This window comes from Gavialis gangeticus, unplaced genomic scaffold (assembly GCF_001723915.1).
Source record: "Gavialis gangeticus isolate Ggan-Ray unplaced genomic scaffold, GavGan_comp1, whole genome shotgun sequence".
Taxonomy (NCBI): domain Eukaryota; kingdom Metazoa; phylum Chordata; order Crocodylia; family Gavialidae; genus Gavialis; species Gavialis gangeticus.
Genome location: NW_017729022.1, coordinates 63,779,478 through 63,792,025, shown reverse-complemented (window position 1 = coordinate 63,792,025; position 12,548 = coordinate 63,779,478). Strand labels below are relative to the sequence as shown.

At 50.0% G+C, this 12,548-nt stretch overlaps 1 protein-coding gene across 2 annotated transcripts in view; it reads right to left on the bottom strand.

Moving 5' to 3' along the window:
* Positions 1–12,548, bottom strand: part of CARD10 (caspase recruitment domain family member 10) — a 33,173-nt gene that overhangs the window by 18,873 nt on the left and 1,752 nt on the right. For both annotated transcript variants that reach the window (XM_019515252.1, XM_019515253.1), the window contains exons 2-11: positions 8,702–8,920; positions 8,108–8,245; positions 7,485–7,810; positions 4,249–4,431; positions 3,119–3,274; positions 2,888–3,013; positions 2,513–2,710; positions 1,943–2,089; positions 812–927; positions 185–225 (exon numbers count right to left, since the gene is read on the bottom strand). In XM_019515252.1, the coding sequence (XP_019370797.1) occupies positions 185–225; positions 812–927; positions 1,943–2,089; positions 2,513–2,710; positions 2,888–3,013; positions 3,119–3,274; positions 4,249–4,431; positions 7,485–7,810; positions 8,108–8,245; positions 8,702–8,920 (1,650 nt within the window). The remainder of the gene's footprint in view (positions 1–184; positions 226–811; positions 928–1,942; positions 2,090–2,512; positions 2,711–2,887; positions 3,014–3,118; positions 3,275–4,248; positions 4,432–7,484; positions 7,811–8,107; positions 8,246–8,701; positions 8,921–12,548) is intronic.

The following is a 12,548-nucleotide window of genomic DNA, read 5'->3' as shown; positions in this document are numbered from 1 at the left end:
TCCAGACATAGCTGTTGCAGCCAACTGGGGAAATGTGGGGCAATGGTGCCCCCCAGCGGGCACATGGCCTTGCAGCTGGTTTATCACAAGCAGAAGGCATTGGAGACTGCCCTCCACTCCCACCTCCTTGCCCCTCAAATAGCGCCCAGGACAATCCTTCCATAGAAGCAACAGCTGATGCTACCTGTCAAGTATTCCATGCTGCCAAAGGACCCGCAGGACAGGCTGAAAGGGAAAAACAAAGGGGAAGCATCTGGTAGCAGCTTTATGAATACTTATTGGTACTATATTATGCATCACGTGGCTCCCCTGTAGCCAGCACACCCTACTCCTTCCCCTGGGCTGCTGCCACTGCACTGCCACCCTCCACTGGTGCTCCTGCCCCATCCACTCAGCAGCACCCTCCCGGGGCTCCAACCCCTTTGGTCTGAACAGTGCCAGCACCCCTGCACTATTCACCCTTCCAGCTCTCAAGCCACTGCTCACGCTTTCTCCATGGCACCTTCCCATCCTCTGGCCTGCTCCCTTCCTCCCTGTATGCCTACTGCAAGCTTGTCTCCTTTCCTCCCATACCACTATGGAGAGAGCTCCACCACTGCTCATCCCACCAGCTGTCTAGCTACCCTGAGCAACCCTCACTTTTCCTATTACAGTGGTGCCCCTCTCCCCAAACAGCTGGTGCTCCTCCCCTCTCTAAGGGCCAGCATCCCTGCATCCTTTCCCCACCACTCCTTGTTCCCACACAATACCCCCTGCAAGGAGCAATAAAAGAATATACCAAGTGTGGATAGTCCAGGTTTTCCAAGCTTACCTTTTTATGGGCACACACCTGTCCTCACGTTGCCGTCGGAGGATGGAGCCCATGCAGGGAGGGAAGGGGAAGGTGGAAAGGCGGTTAATCTCTTTCTCACTTTCTGGAGTCACCTCCTGAACAGAGCAAGACACACAACAGCTTAACCGAGCCAGCACCAAACTCCAGAGCCTTCCCCAGCCCCAATTCCAGCACTGCCATCTTCCTTCCTCTTTGGGTGGGTCACCTGCAGTTCCCCACAAGGTGTAACAAGGCAAGTGAGTGCTGGGAGCAGCAGCAATGTGTAAGGCCACCAGAGTGATTGTGTGGCTGCAGTTGTTATTTTTCCCATCCCCAACCCCAAGTCGATGCCCAAGACTGCTGCCCCAGTCACCCAGCCTTAGTTACACTACTTGTCCTCCACCAGAGCAGCTGGCACCACATTTCAGCTCAATGCCAACTGGGTCTATAGGCTACCCATGAGAAATGTAATCTCTGCAGAGATGAGCCAAGATGCCACACGGTGCTGTACCTAAGTCCCTGTCCCCTCAGTTGCCTCCCTGAAAAGCAGCTCTGTACCCGCCAAAGTGTGGCCTGATAAAGGTATGATAAAGGGAAGACCAGTTAAGTAGGTCTGCCTACCTCCTACCACAAGAAAGGGGGGATGATATGGAAAGGTATGGGCACTAGCACAGAAGAAAAGACCTAAAGACTCTCCTCCTTCTACTCCCTGTGGAACTGGTTGCTGCAGGATATAACTGAGGATCAATGGCCCCCATAAGAGACAAAAGGAGTTTTGTCACCGAGTTCCATGGTGCTTCTTTGACTGGAGGCCATATCTGCATCAATGCTAGCGAGCGCAACACTTCTCTTGGGTGAGGAACAGCACTTCCCTACCAGTAGAGTATTGTGCAGCCAAGTACCGAGCTAGGTGTGGGGAGTGAGTTTACTATTCATGATCAAACATGCTCAGAGCACAAGCCTGCGGGTGCTTGTGTCCCGTTCCCAGCTCAAACACCAGCCCCTCGTGTGACCCCCTCCAACTCTCTGCCAAGTAGAGAATGTGATGACACTTCCCCATGCCTCAGCAGTGCCTCAGGGCATTGTGACTGACCTCAGCGGTAGGTCAAGAAACTGTGCCCAAAGTCTCACCATGCTCTGACTCGTGGGATCTCCCAGGAAGGTGATGGCAGAGACTCCCAGTGGGTCCCTGAGTCCAGCTACCAGGGGAGAGGGATTATCACTCAGGCTCCAAGTGCTGCTTAAGTTGGAACAGAGGGAGTGGGAGGAGGTGAACATCTGGAAGAGAATGGACCCAGTTAGAAGGTCACTCTCCCATTAAAACCCATCACCCTTTCCCCATGCCCCTGGATCACTCCCTCTTCCCCTTCCCTCCTGTTTCTGCCCCACACCATTCAGGGTCTCAGTCTCCTCCTCCCTCTCTAACTTAGAGTTTCACCCCCTTCCTCCCTCCCCCACTAAGAACCTATCCTCTTCCATTCCGACCTACCCACCCCACCACTGACATCTGGGCCCTGTCTCCCCATCTTGTAGACTATCTAAAGAGGTTGGGATCTCCATCACTGGAAGTTTGCAAAGACAGATTGGACAAACATTTGTCTGGGATGGTCCAGATAGGGTTGGATTAGGTGTCCTCTTCAGCCCTGTTTTTCCATGACTGTGATTCCTGGTCTCAGACCTTGATAGCTCTTTGTCACTCACCTTCTTTCCCATGTCCCGAGTGCCTTGGTATCGCTGCACCTGAGCCTCCAGAGAGCTGTTCAAGCCCTCTAATTTGCTCAGCTCACTTAACAGCTTGTCTCTCTCTTCCTCCAAAGTCCGGACCCGTTTGCGGTACTGGTCCTTCTCAACCAGGCTCAGGGAGTACTGCAGCTGGACCCCATCTCGGCTCTGGATAGCCTGCAGTGGGACCAGACACCAGGAGTGAGAAGGGTTGGAGGGGACTTGGGGCATTCAGCACACAGAACTAGCCCCCTTTCCTGGAGACAACTTGGTGGGATGGGGTGGGCTGGGGTGAAGTGAGGAGACAGCCCCTTTCCTGAGGGCAAAGGGCCTCTGGGACAAACAGCATCTCACCTGATCCCTCTCCTTCTCTATTTCCTCCAGCTGAGACAACACTGTGTTCATCCGGTGTTTGTACAGGTCACAATCCTTCTGCAGAGTCCGATACTTCAGCTGAAGGTCTTCCACCTCCTGCAGGTACTGGAAACAGGAACCAGAAACAGTCACTTCCTCCCAGGTCAAACAGCCCAGCTGCTGAAGGACCTCATCTTTCAAAGGCACCAATGTGTGCATGCACTATATTACCTTATCCCTTAGCTCCTCTGCCCACTGCAGTTCGTTCTGCACAGAGTGGAGCTTCTGGCACAGCTCCTGCCGATCATCTTGAGCTTCCTTCCAGTCATGCTCCAGAATGTCCAGGAGGATCTGCTCAGATCCTGGCACCTGGGTCTCACCTGCTGCCTGGCAGAGAACAAATCAGAGTGACCAAACCACAGGCTCCAAGAGATTCTGGAAATTGGGGGCAGGTTTAGGCTCAGCCTGTGAGTCAACTGACAAATAAGTATTACTACTACTACTTCCACCTAGAGGCCACACTGCTTTCCAAAGCTCATGGTGCTCAGCACTGCACGTAACCTTGGCCAGAAACAATCCTAAAAAGGTTATGGTCTGAATAGGCCAGACAAACAAAGGATAGCTGTGGCTAACTGAGGCATGAAAGGGATCAGGTGGCTTGCCCAAGGTCACACAAGGAACCTGTAGCAGAGCCAGGAGCCGACACCACTTTGTCAGAATTCCACTCTGGGGCCTTAGCAAGCCACCCATCTCAGGTGCCTCGTAGAGCCCAAATGTCCCTTCTCTTCACCCAGATTGCTAAGGCTACCACAGGCCCCAAACCAGGGATCAGGGAGGAGAGAGAATCTAACTCAGGATTTTAGATGAGGGCCTTGTTGCTGGTTGGAATGGTTTCCGTGTGCTATTCCCGAACACCCTTGGGTGGTGGTTCCTCCCTTTCATTGTTCTTGTGGTTGTTATTCTTGAGTCAAGCTTCCCTTTCTATTTTTGCGCCTGTGTCCACAGCCCCTGCTTATTGTTAGATTCTATAAATAAACCTGCTCTTTTATTGTTTCCCTCCCCTACCTGGTCAGCAGAGCTAGCTCTTAAAACATCAACAGGACTGAACTGCAGCAGAGGCTAAGTTCTTTGACAAAGACAAGGGCCTCAGCCACAGCCTCAACAGTTCAAAACACCTGAAAAGGGGAAATGCAGTGCTAAAGAGAACCGAACCCTCTCTGTGCTACATCTTGCTGCAGCCAGATGCTCAGAAGTCTCCACAGGGAGAGCCCAAGCAAGCAAATGTCAGTATAGCCACAGAGGAGTCAGAGCCAAGGCCTGCTTTCTCCTCTCCTTTTGGCCCTGTGGCCACTAGCTGGTACCTGCAACCTGCCCTGCAGCTCCTGGAGTGAAACTGTTAATCTCTGGTTCTCAGCCCACAGATCAGACACCATGTCGGAGTGGCTCCGCTCCTCTGCCTCCCGCTGGGGCATGGTCGACATGTGTTTCCTCAGCAGGTTGCATTCCTCCTCCAGGCTGGTGACCTTACATTTCAGCTGGTCTACCTGGGATGCAGAGAACAGAGATGGCATCACCCCTCATCACCCTCACCTTCCTGTAGCAGACCAAAGTAGATACACTGAGACAGGGCTTGGGAGCAGTAAAAACAAGGGCTCCCAGACAGCATCATGTAATCAGGTCTGGCTTAGGTCACCAACCAAATGAGCCTGGTGGGTGTAAAAACAGGAGATATGTTTGTTCCAAATTGCTGTGCAAACAGCACTTTGCCTCAGGGGCTGTACTTTGTAGTGTGACCTCCATGCCTGTTTATGACCGGTATACCATACTGCAACCTCCACCTCTGAGAAAGCATCCATTTTGAAGCAGGGGCTTGACACCTCATAGAATGACTATGCCTGAGGAGCAGTCACAGAGCAATCTAGGACCATCAGCTCTGATGAGCTCTCAAAGACCCGCTAATTCCTGGAATAATAAACTCTTCAGGAACTGCCTGGGGGAGGGAAGTGGAAAATCCCAGCCAGAGTGCATAGCAAGATCTGCAGTTTCCCATGCTGATAGCCTGCTTAGAGCAGTGGTTTTCAACCTTGTTTCATTTGTGGACCACTTTGGAAATTCTGAATGGAGGTGTGGACGCCTTTGAATTGTAAGTGTAGGTATTCACATACTTTTGATTGATCATAGTCATGTCGCAGACCCCTTAGACTGTGGACCCAAGAGGTATGTAGTCCACAGGTTGAAAACCACTAGCCTAGGGTTCAGAGAAACTATATTTAAAGAAGGGACTCTCCATGCAAGGGGACAACCCATGCCAAAAGCCTGGGATAAAGAGGCAGGAAAAGCTGCCTTCCTGGAGAAGCTATCCAAACCCAGAACTCCCAGGAAGGGCTGAGATAAGACTGTTCAGGACTATTATTTTCAGGAAGATTATAATGTGGGTGGTTAGGCAAGTCCTTTGCTAAGCCTGCTGTCCTTGCTTTGCTGCTACTTTGCTGCTGAGAGGGTTAATCAAGAAATTTGAGCTCTCACAGCCACTGAGAACTTCAGAGCTTTAGGAAGGAAGATACCTAAGCCAGCAAGGGCTTAGGAGGGCTTCCAGATACCAGGGAACTGCACTCTACAGGGTCCCAGCTCCCAAGAAGCAGACCAGACCTGGGGTCTGCACCTGGGAGTATGCCTGAGAGAGACAGAGCTAGGAACAATGAGACCCAAGGGGTTAGCCAAGGTGGAGTCCAACAGTTACATCCTGTTGTCACAATGTTGTCCACCCAAAGAGGGACCAGGTGAAGTGGTGACAGTGGGTCTCACTCAACTTTCTGATGGGTATTTGCCACATTGCCAAATCCCACAAACAACTCTGCTATCTCAGCTCAGAAGAGACCCAGGACTGCTAGAGCAGGGGATGATACTTGTCAGGAGTGAGGAACATGGGCAAGGATGAGGGATGAGGAGGGCAGGACTGAAAGCTCAGACCATGACCAGGTCAGGAGTCGGAGGCACCAGCAGAGCTGCATGGGGAGGTCAGGACTTGTTGCCCCTAGGATTCCTTTTACCAGAGACTCCCAAGGATTGACATGGCCTCTTGTCCAATTTGGTATCAAGTGAACTTTAATAGTGATCCCTGGGCTTTATTACACGTTTCCTCCTTGTAATATGACCTGGAAAGCAGTTCCTTTAGATGTTACAGCAGCGACCATCAGTGGTACCAGCCTCAGATCCCCTGTTGGGTGTGTGGGATGTTCGTTTCTGGACTTCTTGTTGTTCAAACAAGAATTCCAAGGTTGCTCCCGTCTCCCCAGGATGCAACGCAAAACACATACTGTCTCTTTGTTTGTCCACTACTTTAGTAACTTTCTCACCTCAAACTGTCCAATCCTCATCTTTTTAGATAAGGTATTCCAATCCTATTCCATTTTTGGTTTCCTTTCCTTTTAGGGAAATTACTGTACCTGATTAGTCCACCGTACCAATCATAGCACTCACTTTTCCCAGTGCCTTATAAGGTACTCTGTATAATTTAATTGCTTAGTTCCAGAAAGGCCTAAAGTTATGCTAAGAGCATAACTCTGTTTGCCTGCTACAAAACTGGACTAACAAAGGAAACACCACAAGGCAGAGGTCTAATTAATAAGGTAGTTATAAATAGGCTAGTCCAACTCAGACATGGGAAATGGGTATGTCTTTGCCAGAGGTGAAAGTGTTACAAGTAGTGTGTGGAGTCATTACTTCCTCCAAGACTTCAACACTGTAGCATCATCTACGGGATGAGGAGGTGAGGATGGAAGTAGGTGCTGTGCCAAGAACTTTGATATCAAGACCAAATACCAGGCAATAAAGTGAACTTTGCACAGCATGCACACATGCCTGAGGTAAGCACAACAAAACACATGTGCTCATTCCTACTAAAATAATTGGGTAAGAGTGTTATATGAGAGGAAATAAGCACTACAACCAACACACAATACACATTGACAGAGCAACAAAGATATGCTCAGACAGACCAACACCCAGCACAGGCACATGCCCTGACAAAGCACCATTCTGATAGGTGCATAGGTGCATATGCACATACAACCTACTGTGTGAAACATCTATACTGCAGCCAGTCCATTCCTAGCATCTGGCAAAGGGGGTAGTTGCCTACAAAAGCTCATGCATCTCTGAATCAGTTAGTCTCTAAGGTGCCACCCTGCCCTACCTTGTTCCTGACTTTAAAAGGCTAATTGCCTTCGTACACATACACAGAGCGACTTGCAGCACAGACACATACTGACAGAGCAACTCATGGCACAGGTGTAATTACTAAAACCTAACTGAATACACCTACACATGCCCAATGAAAGCACCACCTACCATTTAGGTGTACACACTCACACACACCCATAACTGCTAACTCACATAGATTCACTTGCCCACATACACTCTTACTAATGTAATACAACACACATTCATCCTTTTTCATCCCTCAGAGAGTACCCGCACTCCATGCTTCACTCCCTAATTTAGAGCCCAGCACACACTTCTGCTCAGTAATATGCTCTCCCTCTGACACTATGCCTTCATACCCGTCCCCCAATATTCATCTCCTTCCCCACCATACCACCAGCTGCAGGTCCCGGCTCCGCAGAACGGCCATGTTCTTCTCCTCACACAGCTGTGCATAGCGCATGGCTAGCATGTAGTTCTCGTCCTTCAGCCGCAGCAGCTCCATGCTGTGGGAGTCCCACTCCTCCCGCAGCCTCTGGTATCGCTCCTGCACCTTCAGCAGCTCCTGCAGCCTCTGCTCCAGCCGAGCTTGCTCCTGCTCCAGGGCCTGGTTCTTCACTTGTAACTGGTGCTCTCTCAACAGATGCTCTTGCCGCTGAGCCCTCACCTTCTTCACTTCCATCATCAGGAACTGGGTCAAACCTTCAGGACCCTCCTCATCTAGAGGACAGAAGACAGTCACAGACAGCTCCTAACAATCCACCCTACACCTAGACCACCCACCTGTCAGTCAACCCAGGACTCAGGACCCTGGGATTCTCATGCACACCCCAAGCCTCCCCCGACCCAGGGCTCTTCACATGCCCCAGAACTCTCCCTGATGTAGGGTTCAGGGTTTGAGGCTCCTCATAGAGACACTAAGTTCCTAAGTCAGGTTTGGGGTTCTGGATTCTACCCACTCTGTCACACATGCAATGAGACACTTAAAGAGAGAGGGACAAAGAATCCTGCACCTACCCAGGATCATAGAGCAGCGCTGGGCTGGCTCCCTCCCCGTCAGCCGGATGAACTGCTCTGGGTAATAAAACTCCAGGGACTCCAGGAAGGCTTCATAGCCTCGCTTTCCACGGCTTCGAAGGATGTCTATCAGGTGTCCTAATGAGAGAAAGGAAAACACTGGACTGAGCCATCACTACATGGAGGAAAAACTACATGCAACTCCACTGTATGAAGTAGCCAATTCACAATGTGCCCACACACAGTGGGACCTCAGCTGGCAAGATGGCCATGTGTGAGCAGTGGCCTCTATTATAAACAGGGCAGGAGTGCTGGATGTGCAGGGGGAGTCACTGTAGGGAACAGGCCAAGACTGCCAGCTGTGCATGGGGGTGTTACAATACAGGACAGGGCTGGCTGTGGGTGGGAGCTGCTGAAGGGAGCAAGACAGAAGCATCAGCTGTGCAGAGAGTCACTGCAAAGAGCAGCAATGATGAAATGCCAGCATGGAAGGTAAATGCCAAGTGAGAGCCCTGAGCATTGGGGTATCTCTGCTGATGGAAGGGTTAACACTGGGCTCCCCATGTCCCACTGGGAGCACCTGTTCTCTCCCACCTGTACGGTTGCTCTTGCATGGGAACCTGCACGAGCTCAGCACCTCTTCTTCATCCTGCTCATCTATTACACGGCACTGGCGCAGGTATGGGGTCAGTTTGGCTGGGTTCAGGGAGCGGGTCAGCTGGTGCCGCACACTCTCAATCTTCTCCCACAAGGCCTCTTCCTTCTCTTCTTCCCCTGAAACGCTTTGGGCCTGGCCCGGGGCATTCTCAGCATCTAGGAAGACAGAGAGAGAGCCTGTAGCATGACAACAGTTTTAAAAACTTATTAAGGAGGCCATCATTTGCAAACTGGAAATGAACAGGGTGTTAAGAATCAATCAGCTTTGTTGAGGGTAGATCATGCTTGACAAAACTTGTATCCTTCTATGACCAGGTAACTAATCATCTGGATGAGGGACACGTGGTAGACGTGATATACTTAGACTTCAGTAAAGCCTTTGATTTGCTCTCCCATGAGATTCTCTCAAACAGACTCAAGGGTGCTGGACTTGACCAGTCCTCAGTGAGGCAGGTGGACAATTGGCTTAGAGGCTGCTCCCAGCGAAGGGTAATCGATGGGCTGACCTCATCCTGGAAGGCCGTCTCCAGTGGTGTCTCCCATGGAGCTGTGCTTGGACCCGTGCTCTTTAATATATTAATCAATGATCTGGATGAGGGCATGGGAAGCTCAGTTATTAAGTTAATGGATGATACCAAGCTGTGGGGAAATGCGGGCACACTGGAGGATAGGGCCAGGATCCAAGAAGATTTCAACAGGCTGGACTCTTGGGCGAAGCAGAATCAGATAAAATTTAACAAAGGTAAGTGCAAAGTCCTTCACCTGGCTAGGAAGAACCCTCACCACAACTACACGATGGGTGGTGGCTCACTGACTGGCACAGAAACTGAGCGAGACCTTTGGGTTACAATCGGACCAGAAGATCAGTATGAGTCAGCAGTGCGATGAGGTCACTAGGAAAGCAAATACAGCTCTGGTGTGCATTAGTTGATGTGTGTCCAGGAGATCCAGGGAGATGCTCCTCCCTCTGTATTCAGCACTGGTGAGACCTCAGCTGGAGAACTGTATCCAGTTCTGGGCACCGCACTTCAAGAGGGACATGGATAAGCTCAAGAGGGCACAGAGAAGGGCCACCCACATGGTCAAAGGCATGGAGGATAAGCCCTACAAGGAGAGACTCAGTTGAATTGGACCTGTTTAGCCTGAGTAAGAAAAGGCTGAGAAGTGACCTGATGGCGACCTACAAGTACATCAGAAGAGGACACAAAGATCTAGGGGAGAAACTCTTCAGGAGGGTACCTCAAGAGAGGACAAGGACAAATGGACATAAGCTTATAGACACCAAATTCAGACTAGACATAAGGAAGAACTTTTTCTCCATAAGGGTCACCTGAAACTGGAACAGACTCCCACCAGAGATGGTGCAGTCACCATCATTGGAGGTGTTCAAGAAGAGGCTGGACAGGCACCTTGCTGAGCTTGTCTAAGCCCAATAACTTCCTGCCCACAGCAGGGGACTGGACTCGATGATCCTACAGGTCCCTTTTGGTTCTACACTTCTATGATTCTATAAAAGGGGAATCATAGGCTTGGAGAATGGCAAGGGGTCAGTTTGCCTACTACTGGGTTGAAAAATATGATCAGGTCCCCTAAGTATAAGAACTAACCAGAATACTAAGAAGTGTCAGCCTGGGACACTAGGAATATGGTGAAGAAAGAAAGCATCTGCTCCCATACAGATCAGCCTCTGCTCTCTGACTGGAGACAGGTCTAACAGTACATTCTCTTCTGTCTGTGCCAATCCCCAGCCTCCCACAAAGAGAGACAGCCAAGAGATAGCAGTACTCAGTGGAGTGAAGAGGACAAGTCCTGATCAGGGAAGTCTCTGGAAGATGTGTTCCTTGCTCCCCTAACAATCTGCTCCTTCTTTCTCTCCTAGCCTTCTAGTTCAGACCTGGGGAGCAAAGTGTTTCTAAGGGGAAGTCAGAATATCCCCTATGAAGCCCTAGAACAGTGAGATGATCTAATGCTGCATTCCCCCGATACATGTCAGCTTCAGGAAGTCAGAAGAGGGGCTAGAAAAGTCATTCTCAGCCAGGGTGCAACAGCATCCCAGGATGCTGCGAGATTCTTTTAAGGGTGCTACACAATATTAGCACTGATAGGTGTGAAAACACTGACATGATTCACAAGATAAACCCAGAGATTTCAAATAGGAATCCATAGCATTAAAAACCTGATGACCTAGTGTGGTCTTTCTGAGTTTTTTGCAATAGAAGAACTGCTCTATTAAGTTTTCCATAATCAAAAACCAATTGAAAGCTCACAGCTGGCATTTGCTGAGGGGTGCCTTGGGTCTAAGAAGGTTGAGAACCAGTGGTCTAGAATGCAATTTCCCATATAGGTCAGCTTGAGGCACTGGAAGCAAAGGGAATCTAGGGGGCATGTTCACAACATGCTGTACCTTTTAAACTGGGGCATCACAAACATCTGGCACAGCAGCCCAATTCACTTCTAATGGAAATGGACACTAGTGTCAAGGGAGCTGTACCCCGTTACACTAGCAGATGAGTTACCCCAGTTAGTGGCACAGCCCAGCCTATGAGCAAGCGCAAAGTAAAGCGCAAGCACATTTTTTCCAAACAGTCACCAACTCAGCTGCCAAATTACTTTCCCTCAAGGAATGGGAACTGCTTCATTATTCAAAACAAACCGTCTCTCTGACCCTCCTGCTCAGCTATAAAGTATAGGTCTCCTCAGGCTGGAAGCCATTTTCCTTTCTCTATGTATATCTACGCCTCCAGAAAGACTGATAAAAATCCTGGCCCTGATTCCAATGATGCACAAAGTGGCCTGGAATCTCCCTGGCAGCTCAGCAGATTCAAATTCCACCAAGGCAAATGAGAGGAAATCTCCACCTCCTTCAACAGCCCTCAGGGTGAGAGCAGTATCTTAGGACTCTAAATTACCAGCCTGCATAGCAAGGATGCCAGCTAAAGATTTGTTCAGGAGTTAATCCATTAAGTAAAGGCTCATGTATTCCTGGGTCCAGTGTACATGATGTAATTAGAGCACTCCGTGCCCATAACCTTCTGTTGGCTGAGAGGCCCTAGAGACAAAGGAGATGTTGCATTATTGCAAGGGATGTTCATCCCCCATTTGTGATTAATTCACTAGCTCAGGGGCAGAGTCCTGCTGAAGGGGAATTGAACAGAGCTTGTAGAAGGCACCCTGATTTCTTAAGCTGGCTTGGCTGCAGTTCTGAGCTCTATTCTTTGGCAGCATACTTGTGGACTTGACTTAAATCCTCCTGAAAGAAATCCAGCTGGGTGCTGTGTGCCTATTCAGTCAACAAACAGCTTCCTGGCAGGTATTTTCAGCAGAGACAACCTAGGCCTGAATTCCTCTCCTCTGCCAGCAGCAGCACATCCAAGGTAGGGCAAAGACACTTCAGGTCCTTGGATGTGGGCAGAGTGGTTTCTATGAAAGTTTCTGTCTGAGTGAAAGTGGACACTGAGTTTCCCATTCCAGTCCCCACCTGCAACAGACCTGGGAGTGGGGGGAGGTGGGGAGGGGTGTAGCTTCAACACTGGAGTCCCGCTGGGAGGTAGCTGCTTAGGGGTATGGTGAATAAATCTAAACAGGCCCAATTCAGAGCTGCAGCAAACATGTGCGCCTCCACTGACACCCTCAGCTTAGGTGCTTACTTAGGTCTGGTGGCAATGCCCCTCCAGGGTAGGGCTGAGACAACCTAGGCAATCCAATGAAATCACAGCGATCAGACATGGAGGCATAGTGTACTAGTTCTCTCTCTCTCTCTCTCTCTCTCTCTCCCTCTCTCTCT